The sequence below is a fragment of the Eutrema salsugineum genome, unplaced genomic scaffold (genome assembly GCF_000478725.1).
Source record: "Eutrema salsugineum unplaced genomic scaffold, Eutsalg1_0 scaffold_13, whole genome shotgun sequence".
NCBI classification, from domain to species: Eukaryota; Viridiplantae; Streptophyta; class Magnoliopsida; order Brassicales; family Brassicaceae; genus Eutrema; species Eutrema salsugineum.
The window spans coordinates 1,444,487-1,463,754 of record NW_006256885.1 but is presented as its reverse complement, the minus strand read 5'-3'; the positions used below and the strand labels follow the sequence as shown (position 1 = coordinate 1,463,754).

General features: G+C 36.3%; 4 protein-coding genes across 4 annotated transcripts; all 4 read right to left on the bottom strand.

Annotated features, from left to right (window-relative positions):
* Window positions 1-530: 530 nt before the first annotated feature.
* On the bottom strand, window positions 531-3,872 carry LOC18023838 (chitin elicitor receptor kinase 1). The gene is made up of 12 exons (XM_006406186.2): window positions 3,141-3,872; window positions 3,016-3,049; window positions 2,917-2,924; window positions 2,655-2,810; window positions 2,381-2,574; window positions 2,187-2,276; window positions 2,002-2,095; window positions 1,742-1,893; window positions 1,553-1,641; window positions 1,318-1,453; window positions 1,119-1,217; window positions 531-867 (listed from the first exon to the last, which is right to left on the bottom strand). Exons 1-12 carry the CDS (start codon window positions 3,781-3,783, stop codon window positions 706-708), a joined length of 1,857 nt encoding a protein of 618 aa, XP_006406249.1. The 5' UTR covers window positions 3,784-3,872; the 3' UTR covers window positions 531-705.
* Window positions 3,873-6,508: 2,636 nt separating this feature from the next.
* LOC18023837 (serine/threonine protein phosphatase 2A 59 kDa regulatory subunit B' zeta isoform) lies at window positions 6,509-9,125 on the bottom strand. Its single transcript, XM_006406185.2, has 3 exons — window positions 8,682-9,125; window positions 7,278-8,607; window positions 6,509-7,192 (listed from the first exon to the last, which is right to left on the bottom strand). Exons 2-3 carry the CDS (start codon window positions 8,454-8,456, stop codon window positions 6,821-6,823), a joined length of 1,551 nt encoding a protein of 516 aa, XP_006406248.1. The 5' UTR covers window positions 8,457-8,607; window positions 8,682-9,125; the 3' UTR covers window positions 6,509-6,820.
* Window positions 9,126-9,532: 407 nt separating this feature from the next.
* LOC18023836 (plant UBX domain-containing protein 5) lies at window positions 9,533-11,038 on the bottom strand. Its single transcript, XM_006406184.1, has 4 exons — window positions 10,575-11,038; window positions 10,194-10,383; window positions 9,977-10,078; window positions 9,533-9,904 (listed from the first exon to the last, which is right to left on the bottom strand). Exons 1-4 carry the CDS (start codon window positions 11,036-11,038, stop codon window positions 9,533-9,535), a joined length of 1,128 nt encoding a protein of 375 aa, XP_006406247.1.
* Window positions 11,039-11,145: 107 nt separating this feature from the next.
* Window positions 11,146-13,679, bottom strand: LOC18023835 (protein NRT1/ PTR FAMILY 6.4). The gene is made up of 4 exons (XM_006406183.2): window positions 13,527-13,679; window positions 13,331-13,445; window positions 12,881-13,098; window positions 11,146-12,797 (listed from the first exon to the last, which is right to left on the bottom strand). The coding sequence occupies exons 1-4, from the start codon at window positions 13,527-13,529 to the stop codon at window positions 11,361-11,363; spliced, it is 1,773 nt and encodes a 590-aa protein (XP_006406246.1). The 5' UTR covers window positions 13,530-13,679; the 3' UTR covers window positions 11,146-11,360.
* Window positions 13,680-19,268: the final 5,589 nt, after the last annotated feature.

Genomic DNA, 19,268 nt, shown 5'->3' with positions numbered 1-19,268 from the left:
ATAATTTTAAAATAAAAAACAATTAATAAATGTTTTTGTAGTTTTAAATGGGAGATTGTCCGTTACTGTTTCATTTTCAGTTTCTTTTGAAAATCAAATAGTACTATAATAATGGTTATTGTGCCATATAGGCCAGGCCGCGTTAACATGTTCAAAAACGGCTCTATTTTATATTTTTCCTTTTTTTCTGACGTCGGCTTTTGTTTAACGTTTTGCAAATTATTTTCTATTCCTTGATTTCAAAAAAGTTTAGAGACAAAAATGTCAAAAGGTTTAGGGAAGAAGATCTACCTTTGTAATAAAGGATTTGATTTAATTATTTCTCAATTTAAGGTAACTTAGTGTCATTCGGTAATCGTTACAAACAATGACAACGGAAGATATAAATATATATAGTATAATACTGTAAGTCTATAATAGCAATATAGATCATATATATGTCCTTGAAAAGAAAGAAAATGGTATTACTCTTAATACTTTTTTTTCATAATATAATGGTGCCTTTCATTATAATCATTGACGTGAGATGCTGAGATTGTAGACGTCGAACTTGACAATGAGTTATACAAAATTATACAAAAGTCAACAGGTGACGTGTAATGTTCGTATGGGGAATATACGGAGTGTTGCTAACAAAAATCAATAATACTAATTTATAAGTTAACGAAAAAACAATCATTTCTATAAATCAGCAAACCGCAAAATTTACCGGCCGGACATAAGACTGAGAAGATCTTCGTTCTGGAAGTTTCCGACGTCCCAATTTCCGGTTGAAGAAAACAGAGTGGATAAAGCAACCACTATGTATCTCATGCTTGGTCGTAGCTGCGCATTCTCTTGCGTACAAGCTTTCCCTAATTCCGCCATCTAAACCACACAAAAAAACATAAAATCATCACATTGCTTGGTTTAGCTTTGACCAGGTTTTACAATTAGCTATGTCCAGTCCGGTTTCAGGTTCGATTTTCCGAGTTTCCAGATTGTAACTAGCATTTGGCTCGGTTTGTTTCCTTTTTGGTTCGATTTGGATTTTGTTACTATTTTGGTTTGGTTAAACCGGATTGGTCACACCTTAACTAGAATGACCAAAAGGATTTGGGAAGCGTTTGAGAGATTACCTTATATACCGAATCAAACGGATAGTTATCACCAAGCCTCGGGTCGATAATCTTGCGTAGTGCTTCTTCTTTGCCGGTCTCCTTGAATACTTCTTCGAACTGCATAATAAAGAAAAGAAAGCAAATGTTAAGTGACCGTACATTTCTTGAATTAGAAAGACGAAATGCTAAAGAAGCAAAAAAAAAAAAAGGCACTAACCACACCAACAAGGCCTCTGAATTCACCACTGGATTGGTTCAATTTGACAACGGCGGCTTTCGCAGAAATCAATTCGTAAAGCACAACTCCAAATGCATATACATCTACTTTTGCAGAAACTTCTCCATAAACAATCCTGCAATTACATATTTATTCCCATTACTATAACCATGTACCTAACTATATATACAATCAATCTGCCATATGTAGAGAGAAATGAGATCGAGTTCTTTACTCAGGTGCCATGTAACCAAATGTGCCCATTGCACCACGTGTAGCTGAGCTTCCAACTTCTGTCAGTTTTGTTAGACCGAAATCAGCGACCTGTAACACCAAAGCGACTCAGCGCCATGACAAAGCAAAAAACATTCTCTTTTATCTCATTATTTACACCTTTGATTGGCAATGAGAAATTAAGAATCACCTTTGCTCTGAAGCTCTGGTCTATCAATATATTGGCAGATTTAATGTCCCTATGAACATAAACCGGAACCGTGTGCTCGTGGATATATTCTAAACCTCTAGCTGAATCTAGCGCAATCTGCACTCTCTTAGTCCACGGTAGAGGATCTCGTCCTGGTTACATATAACACTCCTTAGTTTCTATTATTGATCGCTACTTTCAACTTATTAGTACTTCAAAAAGTGATTCCATTCTCTGTTTTTGGAGTATCCTTTGTGTACCTGATCCATGTAAATGTTGTCCAAGGTTGCCATTCTCAACAAATTCATAGATCAAGAAAAGAGATCCCTCAACACAATAGCCAATCAGACGAACCTGCAAGAAAAAATTAGTTTGTTAACTGAAAAAAAATCTAATCAAGAACTGATGTCAGATATATCTTCAGAAAGCAAAAAAGGGCTTTTACCAGATTAACATGATGTACACGCGTTAAGACTTTTAGTTCCGCCAAGAACTGTTTCGATGCCTCCATGTCCATCTTCTTGATTGCAGCTTTCTATACATGAACGTATACACAGCAAATAACTTCAATGTTCTATGTGTAGCTCCAAAGAAACAAATCCACACTAACAAAGCTAAAAAAAAAGAATCTCTGCTTACTTCTCCTCTAAGCTCTGCATAGTAAACAGCACCAAAACCTCCTTGCCCAATCTTAAAAGACAGATTGAAATTATCAGTAGCCTTTGCAAGCTCCTCCAACGTAAACTCAACAGATTTGTCCACGCTTATGGCAGCAATGCCAGGAGTGGCTCTTGTACCAACCAAGTCGCTACTTTGGAGGCTAATTGCAGAACCTAAAAAGCAGGTTGACAAATTTAGTAAGCTAAAAAAGGAACATTAAAGTACTGTTTGTGTATGGAATCATCTCAAATACCCTGATCAGCCTTAGAAGACAGTGGGATAGAAGATGAAAGCAAACCATTCTTCGACTTGCTCTTTCGGTAACCATAACATACAACAAACGAGATTAACAACAGAGCCACCAAGACTCCTACACATATACCAGCAATACCTCCAGCACCAATACCACCTGCTTATGCAAAAGAATATCAAAAACATTCTCTCAAGTTTCCTCTTTCTTCTTACATCCTCGTGTAGAAATCATCATAAGCTCAGAAATGGAGAAAAGAACCAACCTTGTTTACTACACAAACATAAAACAGAGTTAGAATTACAATCAGGTAATAGAAATTAAAGAAGCAAGAGAGATGCAATGACCAAAACGAAAACACAACCTTGATATGAAACGTGGAAATGCACCGCTTGGATCTGCAAGAACAGAAACAAGAAATCATTACTATTCTATGAATCTGTGTCACAATCATCCAAGATCAATTTCAAAAAGTGATACATATCTTACCTCTTCCAGGCACGAAGACAATCCCATTCCCTGATCTGAAATTGACACCAGGGTTATATCTCTGCAGAATCTCTTCCGGTACACCGGAAGAGCTCGAGATCGAACTTAAACTATCCTCAGGACGAAGAGGGTAAGTAACAAACAACCCATAATCCTTGGAAACACTCTCATCTCCGCAAGAGCAATTCACCAACACGTTAAGCATCGCAGAGGGCGGGATATTAGTCGCCGGAAAAGTATTCGTCGTCTGCAAGGACCTGACCGTCGTGAGATTCGCGTAATGACTATTCGCGACTTTCTCGTAAGTATCCCCCGATCGGACACGGTATGTGAACGTGTGGGCCAGGAAATCGCCTTCTTGACATGAGCAAGGGAAAGGCACAAGAACCCTAGTACCCATCTCGATCTGATCTTTGTCTTTGATGTTACTGTTGTACCTGAGGATCGGTCCGAAATTGATTTGATCGTAAGGCGCGAGTGAAGAATTGAGGTTTAAGTTGATGACGGAGAGGGTTGTTCCGTTTTCGAGGTAGTAAGAGGCCAGAGCTAAACCGCAGCTTCCCCTGCACTTAGATTCTACCGTGAAGAACAGAGTCGACGAGAAGAACAGGAAGAGAAGAAGAAGAGGAGTAGAAAGATTCATCGCCGGAGAGAAACGGGCAAAATTTGGAAGCTCTTTAGTTTGCAGAGGTCTCTGTGTTTTTTTCTTGTGCTTCCAGAGAAGAAGAGGTTTTGAAAGAGAAGAAGGTTGACTAAATCGTGATTTATTTTTCAACTCAGAGAATGATGATTAGATATTAATCAGCGTTGTTAATTATTGGAAAATGTTTTTAATTTTCAATTTGAAGATCAATTAAAGTAACTTTGCTTGTGAGAAGTCTTTGGTCAACAAGACAACAAAATATGAAGAGACCGCCATTTGTGTTGGAAGATGTAATGTGAACGCATCATCTATCCGAATTATGATTTATAAGAATTTTTTTTGGGCAGACATAAGTTTAGTTTCGATTTAACGTCCTTTTATGTTAGTTTCGGTTTGATTTTTCCTTTTTTCCGTTTTATTGCTATTTTCCTTCGTTTTGTATATAGATGAGTGAAAAGATCTTGCATCATCTTTTTATAATACTAGATGAATACCCGCATATACATGCGGGTTATTTTTTTAATATTATCCAAATTTACCAACTATTATTTGTTGATGTAGACTGATCACTGGCAGACTCGAAATCGCTTACTTCCAATTATGTGAAATTTTTATTATTTTGATGAATTTTTTTTTAAAAAAATTGTATGAAGCCATTTAAATAACATGCGAACACAAAACATACTAATCTTTTTAATATTCTACTTTCTTTTTGGGAAATGAAAGAAAAAAACCCAAAAAATATTTATAACCTTAGAAAACATATTTGGATTGATATGTATATTTTTGTTTACTTAAATTTAATTAAAAAATTTTACAACATGAGACTAAAGAAGAAATACTACATGGGTTTTTTACATAATTTTTTTCCAAATTCTTTATACAATGTTGTGCTTCTATTGTCAACTGAATTTCTTTTGTGTCTGTCTCAAACCCCCAAGCTAATATCCATATGTTTCATACAACTGAGAGCCATTTTAGGTTTTGTACTTCATCATGAAAACCAGGTGGTTGATTAATTGGGGATAGCACAGACACCCTACCATATCATAATTTCTTTCATTCCACCGCATAATTGCTAATACATACATATATAATAATTTCTTTCATTCCACCGCATAATTGCGAATACACACGTAAAAAATTATATTTTCTTGATTTAGTTTTGGTCTCACCATAGATAACCGTGCAATCTAACTTCGCCATAGCCAATTAAGGGACTAAAATCATAGTTACCTACAAAATATAAGAAAATGGAAAATGAGATGTGAAAAAAATCATTTGACACCAATATAAAATAAACTGATCACAACAGCCGTACGAGATTGTAAAGTTTTTTACCAAAACAAAAAAAAAAGAGATTGTAAAGTTGACATACAAAAGGGCAACACAAACATCAAACGCTTGCCGCACACTTAGAATCCCAATAACACAACTTTCATTCTCATCATCTCTGTCATTTAGTTTCGTCTACTTCACACACACATATATAAAACTTATGAGAATTTATGATAACAAAATATAGTACTTTTTCATATAACAGCAGTAGCTCAAAGAAATATAGTACACTATGCAAAATTCTTAAAAATAATTAATAACCCTTACCACATGGAGATTTTCTTATGGTAAACAATGTTAAGAACTTTTGTTGCAATACTTGAGGATTCTTTCATTCTAAATATCTTGTATTTAACTCCATGCACGGACCAAGCCAATGAACACTAATTCCATCACAGCACAGAGAAAGAAAAAAAACAAAGAGCAAGGAACTAAAATTGCTACCTTCAGATCATACTACTAATGACTAAAACCAATCCGTGTAGCTACTGTATATGTCCCTTTAACAATCATATTGAAACAAAGTGATCCTCTAAGAAAAAATAATATAAACTGATTCATATTGAAACTATCCTTTTAGTATTCTATTTTTGTAACACATAAATTATTGTGACTCTTCAAAATTTGTCTTTCGTATACTTTCTTCTACATTCGAAGTTCCTTAAATTCAGATAATATACCAAAAAAATTGTAGATTCCAAATCATAGATTAGAAACTTCAAAACGAAAACTGAATCGAACAAAAACTTTATATAGAATACCTTATATTTAATTAGTTGTTGGTATTTGATGTACATCATGTGATTTCTTCCAAATTGCTGAATTGGATTATTAGGAGTCGAGAAAATTTACATGGCATGTGCTTCTTTTATTTCGACCACACACGTACGAGAAGGGGGAAGACGAGCTTCACCACCTTGTTCCACATAGACTATATCCTTTACATCAGAAGGCAGAAGCTATATATAAAATTGAAGAGTCTCAAATTACAAATTAATTAATAAAAGCATGATGAGATACCACCTATTGAGTTAATTTGGAAGAGGAATGGGTAGAAGAACGTTCAAAATTTGTTGTCATTGATTTGATTAATGTAAATACAGATTTTCACGATTAGGTATTTTAAGAGACATAATTTCAGAAAAATTGAGTTAAATAATTTTTTTTTTAAAAAAATAATATTGATGTGTCAAAAGATGAAGTGCTTATGTGTCAAGCTGGTGAGACTCAACTGAGTCTCTATATAATATAAATAGATCAGTAGTTATACTTTATTTTTATAGCATAATTAGATCAATGTGTGCTAATAATGGCTCGAAAACATTGTACCGATCGCATATAAAACTATATACAAAGAAAAACAGATCAAATATTCTCAATTTAATTCAGAAAATTTAATGAAAAAATAATTATACAAGTCGTCTCTCAAGAACCATCCCTATAGTTTCTTACAGTACATATGTTGCCCATACCTCTTCATGAACTGATCGAAGAAGAAAATCAAAAGCAACTAAGAAGTAAACCCAGAAACCGAAAAAAAAAATTGTTAAAAGAAAGTATTCACAGATGAGAAATGAGATATTACTTCACATTCCTCTCTCGTTGATCACTTTCTAAAATCTTCTGGGTTGCTGCTCCAAACAGCTTAAACCGGGCCCAATTTGTATCGTTTTGGTAAAACAGAGTACCAAACCAGAGCCTACCCTGTGGACTCAGAGCTGGCTGCAAGATTAACTGAGGACACAAATCTTGGGACCAGCACCTTCTCGTTGGTGTTCAAACCCGCCAAATCTTCTAACCGCTCCCATGTTCTTTCCCGTTTCGCTTTAACCTCTGGTTTATTCTCTTCTTCCGCTTGGAAATTGGCTAAACACTCATCGAAGAGAGCTTGGTCAATGTCGCAAAACACTTTCCTCACGTTTAGAGTCAGGCTCTGAACCGCTTGGTTCCAATGTCCACGCGTGTTTCTCTCCAGGGCAGGGAAGACTATAGGCATTATCACTTTATGGTTCTGAGTGATCAGGTTTCTTATGTGATCGTTGTTCCATAGAAACAATGCTCTCTCAGCAACCTGACAAACAAAATTCACAAACTTCCTTATAGGTACAAGACTTCTTTTCAAGAGTGAAGTTATGACAAAACCAAAAGACTCGAACCTGAAAATGTGAACTGTTGAGGCATCGTGCAATTTGTCGGAACAAAGGGACCATACATCTTTGAAACTCAGCAGCTTGAGTTGCTTCCAAGACTTCTTCTAACTCTCCAAGAAACATTACTTCCTTTGAGCTGTTAGTCACAGGCCAGTATTTTACAAGGCCTCTGATTACGGTATCAGCGAGCTTGAAGTCTTTCTCTACAAACTGAACTATGCAATAAGAAAGCTGTTGGTGATAGATCGACGCGCATTTAGGCTTGTGGAGAGGTATCAAGGCTCGCACAAGGAAGAGCTTGTGCTCTTCTTTTAAAGGCAAAGCAAAACCATTGATTATACTCCCAAGAATCTCTAGCAGCTCTGCAATGCCATTGTGCTTCTCTGTCTCGGAAATGAATCTGTAGAAGATGTTGTTTATAGCCTTTCTGATATAAGGTCGATGCACCATGAACTTCCCGTAAACCCGGTGGAGAATCGTTTTTAAATACTCCCTCTCTCTCTGATCTTCAGAATCGAACAGGTCTAAGAGCTTCAAGACGAAAGAATGGTCAATGTATCTCTTTGCTAGCTTTGCGTCAGTCATGGGAGAAGCCACGAATCTGAGCAGAATCTCATACACGACTTGAATATGAGGCCAAGCTGGCTCCAACGAAGGCTCCTCATCGTCCATATCATGCATTTCCAGAGCTTTATTCTCGTGACTCGCGGAAGGAAATGTTCTAAACAGATTCACAGATACCATCTTCGTGAGCTCTTGCATCGCAACATCGTTAAACTTCACACCAACTGACGCGACATAGTCAACGAGCTCGAGCAGTGTCTGCCGCTTAATCTCTTTCTCTCTAAGATTCTTGGACGGGTCACTAAAGTCGAATACAACACAGCACATACTCAGCTTCGAAATAAAGAGATTAGGCTTCTCCGAGATAGGAACGTCTCTAAAGCTTGGCAAAGCTTGATATATCTTCTCTTGATTGGTCCTGTTAGAGGTCAATGAGTTAGGAGCAAGAGTCCCATTTGCTACACGTGAAGCTGATGGTTTCGAAGAAGTTGAAGAAGGTTTCGGGATACCACTAGTCTGATTCGGAGCGTAATAGGAGTTAACCGCTCCTTCACCATTCGAGTCATTGTGCAATGATTTCGAAGGCTTTCTGGGTAATTTCCCAAATATCTGTTTGATCATATCTAAACCTATGGCACACAAGACGCTACAAGAATCAAAGCTAAAATCAGCTCTGAGTAGGTCACAAAGTCCCGGACTTTAATATCTAAGCATAACCAGATTCGCCCTGTGAGTGAAACCCTAATCTCAGTTCATCAAACAAGCTTGAACCCTGAACCCAAAATCACACGAATTAAGATCAAAGCAAGCATATCTAAGAAATGAATTAAGAGGAGAAAAGCTTACATTTCGCAGATGAGTAAGAGAGAGATCTAAACAACCCGAGAAGGGAATTAACGAAATCTTTAAAAAAAATATATATAAGCTTTAGCAAAGGGAATTAAGTGAATGATAAACCCTGGAAAAAAGACTGCTCCTTTCTCGCCCAAATTGAATCAAGCGAGAAAGAGAGAGAGAGAGAGAGAGAGAGAGAGAGAGAGAGAGAGAGAGAGAGAGAGAGAGAGAGAGAGAGAGAGCAGAAGGTAGGAGAAGAAAGGGGAGAACAGGCAAATGAAATCCAGACAGGGAAAAAAATATCCTATAAGAAAATAGATCAAAAGTAAGAGGGATTTAAGGTTGTAATGAACAAAAATAGACGAAGAACAAAAAAAAAAAAAACTAATCGTCCTTCCTTATCCTTCTCCACGGGTTTTTACAGTAAATCCATTTACACTTATCTTCTGAATCGAATAACAACCTGAAACACCCAGATATTTTCAATATTAAATGTTTTTTCTTTATCACAAAAAAAAAGGAGAACAGAGAGAGAGAGAGAAAATCAATAACATGGACACGCACGGTTTTGACAGTATGGCAGGTGAGTCAACAACTCACCATTATAACCTCAAAGTAAACGGAGAACTAATTGGTCAATTCTCAAAATGATCCAATTTTTAGTTTGGTCAACTCTCAAAATGTTCCAAAAAGATTCAATTTTTATACAATTCAAACTTATGTATACACACTCAAGAGAGTATACCGTATTCATCTAATGAACCAAGAAAACAAATCGTTGACCGATGGTCTGAGTCAAAAATGAGGGTCAAACACTGATTGTATAACTAAAGAATTTGATCTTATGTAATAAAATAAGAAGCTTAGTCTTGCTGGATGAGGACAGAGTTGGAGATGCCAGCCTCCTCGATGGTTAGGTCAAAGTCAGTCAACGGTTTAGGAGGAAAACCCATGCTGAGTAACTGGTAGACTCTGGAGCCATCTGGTCTAGACGCGTCTATGAAGCCACGGACGTCTCTAACGGTATGGTGAGTATTGAACCGAGAGACAATGCGTGTGCCGTCCGCTAATCTGATCTGAATCGAGGTTGTAGGCGCATCGTGATCAACCACTAGGTCCATTGCTGGTGGCAGTGAGTTCGATGATGAAGCTGGTGGCTCAATGGGTACAGAATCTTTTTTGGATAGCCTTATTCCAACACCGTTGAATGGAGTAAACGGTTCTGGTGGTGATACCTGTTGTTTTAAGGCATAAGAACATATAGAGAAAGAGGAAGGAGACAAATGTATGTACAGTTACAAACTTACAATGAAGTCTTCTTCTTGACGCATGATGAATTTGACATAATGATGGATGTTTTCGTTATCCTCTTCAGTGAGTATACGTGGTGGCTCCATTCTTTCCACTTCCTGGAGTGAATCAAAATAACAGAGAATGTAATTAGTAATACTAAAAAGAAAAGTAGTAATAACACAAGATGAGAATGTCATGAAGATATATATAATTGAATAAAGTAAGTAAAACCTCAAGAAAGGCTGCATCTTCCGGGTTATCCACAAAATCGAACTGATTATCATCGACAGTGAAACCATTCCTCCAGATAGTGAAACCATTTCTCCACACAGTTACATACTCTATGACGATCAGATGAGTTTCGTATTGAGGCTCATCTGAATCTTCTTCACCATTCTTGGGAACTAGAAAGATCGTCATACTAAAACAGAGTAACACACGTTCATATTCAATACCTCTGTTCAAACTAAAAGATAGAGGCTTTACTCTAAATACAAAGACTGTTAAGCAAGATTTTCGGGGGAGGTTAAAGACGATTCGATTTCCTTGAGAACCCTAATTTTCTCAAAACAGAAATGTTGAAAGATAGTGAAGCTTGGAAGAGAAGATTACATATGGTAACGCTCTGGCTCTGCTTCGTCGTCGTCGTACTCCTGCGACTCGTCGGAATCGCTTTCGGTTCCGCCGGAGATATCAGCGAGCGTATATATGTTCCCGGCGGGTCCCCGGAAAGTGGCACGAGAAGGAGGCGACGTCGGAATGTAATCGGAAGAACCACCACCAGATTGAGAATGAGATGAAACAGGGAGATTGTGTCGAGAAGTCGAATCAGCGAGGATTCTATTTGGCTCGGCGGAGGCGGAGACGGCGGATGCGGAGGCGGAGGCGGAGGTGGCGGAGGCGATATTGTTTTCAGTGAAGTCGGAGGCGTCAGCTACGGCGGCGTCGACATCCCATTGATGAATTTCAAGAAAGAATTCAGCATCTTTTCTCGACAAAGACGTCGCTTCAATGAAGGTTCTGATCAGTTTCTCCTTCATATCCGTCGCTGGCGATGGAGACTTATCATCATCCATCGGTAAAGAGACGTTTCTTGCCGAATCTTTCTTGAGTTCTTCTTCTCTTCTCAAACTCACCAGTAAATAGATTCCGTTTATAAAAAAAATGTCAGTATCCTCTAAAAAGAACGAAACGCGTCGTTTTATAGAATTTTTTTGAATGAGGCAAAAACACTCATTATGAGTGTTTCAAATTTTACAAAATTACAATCCAAACCATATAGTATTTCTTCTATTTCATACACACATTATAGAAACAAGATGAAAATCTTCAAAGCAATAGTAACCAAGAAAATGGAAGAAAGCTTTCTAATTAAAGACAAATCTCTGGTTTTTTTTTTTAAGGAATGTCCTTAAGCTCAAACTCAGATGTCTCTTTCTCTTTCTCTTTCTCCTTCTCCTTGTCCACTGAATCATCAATTCCAAAACTAATCACTTCACCTTTATACTGATGCTTCATTGCAAACACAAGAAAGACCAAGAAATTAAATGCTCCCAAGACAACAAGTAACCAGTAGAAGTAGTTCAATCTCGCTTTGTTAAGGTTGCTTCTTAGCCATCCTCTGTGCGTGACCTTATCCACAAGCGAGACAAGCAAGCTACTCACAAAGAATCCCATCGAAATCGTGCTTAGAAACAACCCCGTGCTCATCGATTTCATCCTCTCTGGTGCTTCCCTTATGAAGAACTCAAGCTGTCCAACGTAAGCAAACGCTTCACCCGCACCAACCAAGAAATACTGTGGAACCAACCAAAACGCGCTTATATTTCTACCGTTTGAAACCGCTGCCTCGCGTCTACCGTTCTCTATAACCGCAGCTACCGCCATCGCAGCCATTGAGAACACAAGCCCTACTCCGATTCTCTGAAGACTGGTGAGTCCTTGAGGGTTTTTTGTGAGCTTTCTTGCTAAAGGCACAAAGACTCTCTCGTTAAGTGAAGTGAAGAGAAGGATTGTGAGGATGAGGAAAGCAGAGTAGGACCCTGAAGGAACAGTGAAAGACCCGAGTTTTCGATCCATAAAAGTGGCTTGTTCGACCGTGAAAGTCGTCATTTGGGAGTAAATCGTCCAGAAGAGAATGTTTGTTGCCCAAATAGGGATCAACTTCACAACTAGCTTCACCTCTTCGACTTGTGTAACCGTGGAAACGTTCCACGGATCCTTCTCTTTGAACTCTTTCGAACTAGGAGAGCTCTCGTCTACGACAATCGCTGCTTTGTCTAAACACTTTAGCCTCTCTGTATGTGGAACCGTTGTGTTGTCAAAACCGTTCAAAAGACTCGGATGTGCAGGGTAACTCTGCTTTCTTTTCTTCCAAGCCAAGAAACCAACCCTCCATATAATCGTAAAAGGGCTTCCTTTAGGTTTCTTGAAACGGTACCGTTTGGTTCCGAGGAGCAAAACCACGGCCGCAACCACCATAGTCGCGGCTGAGATCCCGTAACCCCAGCCTCTCCCGACGTTGTCCTGAACGTAAACCAGAGCAATCACGGCGAAGAGAGATCCGACACTGATTGAGAAATAGAATCTGTTGAAGAAGAAAATCATCTGTTTCTCTTCTTTTGGATCACTCGTGTCGAATTGGTCAGACCCGAAACCAGAGACGTTGGATTTGATTCCTCCTCCGCCTAGAGCTATGGTGTAGAGAGCGACGTAGAGAAGAGCTAACTGGTGTCCGTTTGCTTCTACGCACTGATGGTGAAGCCTCCTGTAATCGTTACATGGTGGTGGTCTCATGCTCGTGATGGTTGTAGCCACCGTCAATAGTAACACTCCCTGTTGTAACATATGTGAAGAGTCAGGGCTTAGAATTTTTCAAGAGCCAATCGAGATATAAGGACATGGGTTTAGGATCTTACCAGAGCTGTGACAGAGGCTGAGATTGCGACCATCCTGTAGCGGCCAAGTTTGGCGTCAGCCAAGAATCCACCGAGAAGTCCTAAGAGGTTGAGTGTTCCCATGAAATTGGTGACTATGGTCGCTGATTTCGCCGATGAGATGTGTAAATCTCCGACAAGGTACGTCACTAGATTCATTGATATGCCCATCACGCATATTCTCTCCGATAGCTCACTACCTTCACATTTTGTTAAAAGAGACAAAACAGAGGAGCTTAGAAATAGAGGCAGTTTTTAGTTCAAAGCAAACAGAGGAAGTTACAAAAAACAGAGGAAATTTTTAGTTAATAGAAAAAAAGCAGAGGAGCTTACAAAAAACAGAGGAATTTTTTAGTTAATACAAAAAAGCAGAGGAGCTTAGAAACACTGGAGATTTTAGTTATTGTATGATTTGGAGACTGAAAATTGTACCTAAGATTAAACCGGCGCCTAACCAGCCACCGGTTTTGGACTTATCCGGTGGATTTCCTCTGTAATCGACGGCTTCTTCCGAACCATCCTTAGCTCCATGCGATGACACATGAACCTTTAGAGACAATCAAAACCATTAAGACAGAAAACAGAGTCAACAAAAAAAAAAAACAGAGACAAAAGAAATTTAACTCACCATTGCTTATTGAGCAGTGAGGATATTGAGAGACAGAAGAAGAAAGAGTAGTAGAGTGGGTTATATGGAGAGATGATGAAGATGGTGGAGGTTGTGGCTATAAGGGTTTTGACACTTTAGTTGGTCATTTGAATTTATCTAACTCCAACAAAACAAAAGAAGAAATGAGAAGAGATTCGATTCAATGGGCATGTGAAGAGAGATAGGGATTGATTGGGTCCTTTTAAAATGAAAATGTGGCTTTGCTTTATGTGTGGTTCTTTGTCGATGATCAGATCTAAACAAACACACAGACGCATGAGACAACACAACAGTGTGATTTCATTATCTCTTGTGACAGTGACATTTATTTATTTCATGTGGTTCCAAGGTTTTCTGGCTTCTTTGTAATTCCCCATGTCGAGCCCTCAATTACTCTCTTTTGTCCTTATACCCTTTTCTTGTGGTTGCAATAGTTTTTTTTTTCTATTATTCTTTTTTTGCTTCTTTGCAATTCCCTATGTCCTCTTCTCCTTCAACAAATCTCTTACTCACAAAACCAAATATTCATACATTTATCTAGCATTCAACTTGCTTTTAGTTTATAAGATTTTTTACACTTGGAAACATATCAAAACATATTATTTGTATGTATATCATGTGTACCACACAAGTGTTTTACTGGATAAACACAAAATTTCAAGATTAGTCTGAACTCTCACATGTATGTTGTCTAACTAATATTTGGCATAATGTGACTTGTTAAGCATCATAGTTAGCACTATCGTTTCAACATCACATGGTTTAAAAGCTTGTTAAAAAACTGTTCTTTAATATAAAATGCAGAACGACTGACTATCAAATATTCTATCAGAGATGTTAAGTTAGGGCAAAACCTTAAGGATAAGTTTTTGTATTTGATTACAAAATAAATTTTATATGTTTTCATCGGCATAAGATTTATTCCATTTGAGCCAAGTAACAAGATCTAACCCGAAAACCCGTCAGTTTAGTTTTTATATTTGGCAACTTGGCATGTGAATCAAACAATATAAATTAGAAACATGGCCAAAAAGGCAAAGCTAGCTAAATCAGGATCAGGCTGTATCGAGCTAGACCGGTTATGTGATCACAACATCTCTCTACCCAGTCTATATGGAGCCCAGCGTAGAATGGACTTGATTTTCAGTTTTTAGGGTTTTTAAGATTAAGATCCACAATAAGCTACTGTTTTAACTTTTAACAAATAATACAAGGTTTCTGGGCGAGAGGTGTAAAGTAAAAACATATTTTCCCCCCTTTTATAGGTAAGAAAAAAAACTATAATCGTAAGTGACTTTACAAAGGTGAATTAAGAAGTAAATTAAACAGTCACCGCAATGGAGGAGGAAGATAATTAATTGCTTTGATAGAGAGCACTGACTAAAAAGCTGCACATATTGATACCTCGACATGATCTTAGCACTTAGTAACATGAGTCAAATTACATTTAAAACTAAAAATAAAATAGAAATTTGCTCCAATGGTTAAGGTAAAGTGGAGGTTTAAGGTACAATACTACAAGTTGCATTCTCTCTTTGTGGACGTCATGATGTCTTTTTTTTTTCACCGAACAATTGCTCTGCATAAACATTAGCATTGGCCCTACTAAATTATTAATGTGCCCATGTTCATACTAATACTAATTATTATAAATTAAATACTTATTATAAGTTAAAGTATATAATTTCGATAGTTTTGAATCTGAATTGCTTTCTAGAAATCAAAGGATCCTGAATTCCATGCGATATATTTAAATCATATAGTTTTGAATCTGAATTGTTTTCTAGAAACCAAAGGATCCTGAATTCCATGGGCTATATATTTAATTAAAAAGTTTCTCGATTATTTTTGTGCTCGCCGCCATGAGACTACAAATTCATGAACAAGAATTTAATATTTCTAAAATAAATAGTCGTTTAACCAAGTGAACTATACTTTCACACTCGATACAGTGAATTGTGTGTTCCGTGTTCTTCGAATAGATTCCGGAACTCATATATTGTACTCTTCTGTAGTTATTTTGGTATCTGATTCTAGTTTTAGTGGGTTGGTTAAGTAAATGCGATGATTTAGGGTTTAGTCTTTTCAAACGTTTCCATAGTTTCTCCAGAGGGTTAGTGATTCTAATCAAGATTTGATATTATATATTAACGTGCCATTATTAAGGTTATGTGGGTCAATCCCACTACCCACCTAGGCCAGCCATAGCTAATTCAACACGTAGTCTATAATTGAATCGGATATGTTATACTAACTCTAAAGGATATTCTAATTGATTTGATATTTTCTTCGCGAGAAACATATATTATATCTTTGCTAAGAACTTCGTAACAATTATACAATAATATATCATCTAGAAAAAAAAGATCTCATCTAGAAATCCAATTATTATCAATTGGTTTAAGTTAGAATCTCGTGAATCTTAACAGCTAGTTCTCAGTTTGTTTAACTAACAGTGTAACAAGATTTGGAAATTTTAGCACTCGAATAATATCACAAGAAAATGGCTGTGATCAGTTGATCCGTACTCTTGACGACTGAAGTCACAAAAAAATTTCCATAATTGGTTTTTACTATATCAATGCGGTAATATGACAGTTCAGAAAAAGTTAAGTGGCTTTTTACTGTATGAAATAGAAACTGAGAGATTTCATCATCAAACTGACATAGAAACCCCCAAAAAAAAAACCAAAAAAAGATGATTATTTGGGAATCTATACCATTACCAACTTTGATGTGTCACATGTCATTCCAAAAAGAAAATAATAAAGCCACAATAATGCGACGGTAAGAAAAAAAACTTGAATGATATTTTGAAACCACATTTGCCCCACCCCCTTTTTTTAATCTCCCATGCATGGCGATATATAAATCGTGCTTGGTTTCTCACAATAAACATTTGTGACTCCATCATATTCCTATCAATAACTTACACACGTATTCTACAAGATATAAACCACTAAACTATAATATTCATCATGTAAACGTAAGGAGATATATATATATATATATATATATAGAGAGAGAGAGAGAGAGGGTTTGAACTTCGAACTATATCCATAAACCAGATGAATTATCTCAATAAAAACCAGAAAATTTATGATTAAAACAATGGCAACACGTGTACAATTTTCCAGTCCTAGAAAGAAAATCAAGATACTTCCCATTAAGAGAGTAATACTAATCTTCCAAACAAAAACAAAAGGTGATTCTATCAAATCTTCGAATCTTTATGGAGAGCTACTCAATAGAATTCACAAGTCACTAACGACTAGATTAATGACTTGATTAACGTATGTGAATGATACAAGTAATTAAGGTTCATTCTCTTTTTACGTGTATAATGAATGAATAATGAATACAAGCTATAAGATTTATTCTCTATAACGTATATATTTTATAAATCTTGAAAGTATTGACATTTTTTTGGTTCAAATAAAGTATTGACATATATTTATTCTTGTTAAGCCCTAACTGCAATTTCGACCGTCTAAAATTTTGTCTAAATCTACATTTGATAAACGTACATGCATGTGCATTGCATTAGGATACCAAATGCTTATTGTACCTGTCAATAAGTCTTACCTAATATCAATTTTCCGAGTTATGTTTCCACAATAAATAAATAAAATGAAGCTTATATGAAAATCCGTATTTCCGTGACTATTTCGTGTATACAATTTGTTCACGCAACCTCTAAGCTCTTGCATCCGACCATAACTCTTTATTGTTAAGCTTGTCTTGGCATGCGTTTGTGGACGACGTGAAACTTCTGTTCAAATCATACACAATATTAATAGATATGCTATTGACACGTTTCGATATGTACATATCAATTTATATATTCATTCACGTTTTATACCAAAGCCATACATATATTCTGTATAGATGCGTCGATACATACAAATGTTTAATATGTTTATTGCTTATATCATGTTTTACCTTGAACGAGTTTTTAAAGTATATATAAGTTTTTAGAATTTCCGCTCCAATGATGTTTTATCAAAACATTAATTAAGGGAAAACGAAATTACAAAAATGGTTGTTTAAACAAAACATATATTCGTGTTTATTTTTTCTATTGACAAAAGAAAGAAAATAATTTTTTTTTTCTTTTCTTGTTTGGTATATTCAGTAAATAACGGATTATATTATTTATAGGTCCACTGAAAAAGCCCATTTTGTCTGTATAACAAATGAGTCTTACAGTTTTCTCGCTTAATTTTAGCCGCTTGTTTTTTTTTTTTTTTGTAAGGTCCAATGGATATGAGCCTCTGAGGCTTGGCTATGGCTATATATATTTGTATCGTTTTATTTTTTTTAAGAATTTAATTTCTGGAAAGAAATTATTTTCATTTCTGGAAAATAAATTATCTTGTCTGGCTTCATCTTACTTAAAGATTAGTAATGTAAATTTCACTCAATCCTTTTCTACTGATGTCCCATTTTGTTATCTCATCTGTAACTTTATAGGTCACTCGTGGTAACAAGTTTGCATGCTGTATACTGAAGATAATATCGTACAGTTACGATATATACGAATATATTTGAGAATATCGTGTATTAGTAGATAAGCTTAATCCTGAAATTAGGTTGGACATTGTGTATATAAACTCTTGTATTACAATCTAATAAAGCAAGTCGTTCACATTATTTCTCATGGTAGCAGAACCAAGATCAACCTAAAATAACGATTTTTTTGCTCTTTTTTCTTGTGAGGTGACATAAACTTCAAATTCTATTTTTTTTCAGTTTGTGATCAAGTTGATCTTGTTTGGTGGTAAATTGTTACGATGGCTGATTGTGCAATTGAAGTGAAGACAGGTGATGATAACAAGTCCAGCGGAGTTCTGGCCAAACAGAGCGATGCCATGATGACACTTTACTCGATTTTCTCGTCGTTTGTTTTGTGACAGTAAGTCTACAATTCATATAGCTGCAAATCTGGTTTTTCACGAGAAAACTAAACATATAGAATCTGATTGTTCATCAAGTAAGAGATGTTGTACAAGATAAGATCATTTCTACCGTTCATGTTGGAACCAAAGAACAGTTGGCTGATGTTCTAACCAAGGCACTCGGACGGTTTCAGTTTGAAACTTTTTTGTTCAAGTTGGGGGTTGGAAATCTACACTTTCCAACTTGAATGAGAGTATTGAGGATAATATCATATAGTTACGACATATAGGAAGATATTTGAGAGTATTGTGTATTAGTAGATAAGCTTATTCCTGAAGTTAGATCGGCTAAACATTGTGTATATAAACTCTTGTATTACAATCTAATAAAGCAAGTGTTCACATTATTTCTCACTGTAGAGCTTTTGTATTATCATTTTTCACATATCAAAAATGATACCTTTTGAACTTAAACATTCGTGCAATAATCTTCAGGAAAGATGGTAATGCTCTTATAATCCTATCTTAGTAGCTGATATCACTAGCTTGTGAGTTGTTCTAAATTCGAATCGACTGATAAAAAAACACTTGAAGACTTCCTTGTAGATAAAAGATTCTGATATTTTAACTACATATAAAAATTCCTTCATTAATGCTTAGATAATACGACACATAATGACATATTATAGTAAACTAGTGCTCTAACAAAAACAGAAAGCACCAACACATCCTGGGCAAAAACACAAGAGGAAAAAAGAAACAACAACCAATGTTTCTAATAGAACATTGGTTAAAAAGGAACATTGGTTAACATAGTAACAAA

Bases quoted from the DNA above. Each gene is read 5' to 3' on its own strand.
- LOC18023838 (XM_006406186.2), bottom strand. From the start codon at position 3,783: ATGAATCTTTCTACTCCTCTTCTTCTTCTCTTCCTGTTCTTCTCGTCG. The intron at 2,575-2,654 runs GTATTTGAGATG...CCTGCTTTTTAG, and splicing joins GTCTTCTAAGGCTGATCAGG to GTTCTGCAATTAGCCTCCAA. The intron at 2,096-2,186 runs GTAAAAGCCCTT...TTTTTCTTGCAG, and splicing joins GTGTACATCATGTTAATCTG to GTTCGTCTGATTGGCTATTG.
- LOC18023837 (XM_006406185.2), bottom strand. From the start codon at position 8,456: ATGATCAAACAGATATTTGGGAAATTACCCAGAAAGCCTTCGAAATCA. The intron at 7,193-7,277 runs GTTCGAGTCTTT...TTTGTTTGTCAG, and splicing joins TCAACAGTTCACATTTTCAG to GTTGCTGAGAGAGCATTGTT.
- LOC18023836 (XM_006406184.1), bottom strand. From the start codon at position 11,038: ATGGATGATGATAAGTCTCCATCGCCAGCGACGGATATGAAGGAGAAA. The intron at 10,384-10,574 runs GTAATCTTCTCT...ACTCTGTTTTAG, and splicing joins GAGCCAGAGCGTTACCATAT to TATGACGATCTTTCTAGTTC. The intron at 9,905-9,976 runs GTAAGTTTGTAA...TTAAAACAACAG, and splicing joins GTCAAGAAGAAGACTTCATT to GTATCACCACCAGAACCGTT.
- LOC18023835 (XM_006406183.2), bottom strand. The intron at 13,099-13,330 runs GTACAATTTTCA...CAAAATGTGAAG, and splicing joins AGGCGCCGGTTTAATCTTAG to GTAGTGAGCTATCGGAGAGA. The intron at 12,798-12,880 runs GTAAGATCCTAA...ATGTTACAACAG, and splicing joins CAGCCTCTGTCACAGCTCTG to GGAGTGTTACTATTGACGGT.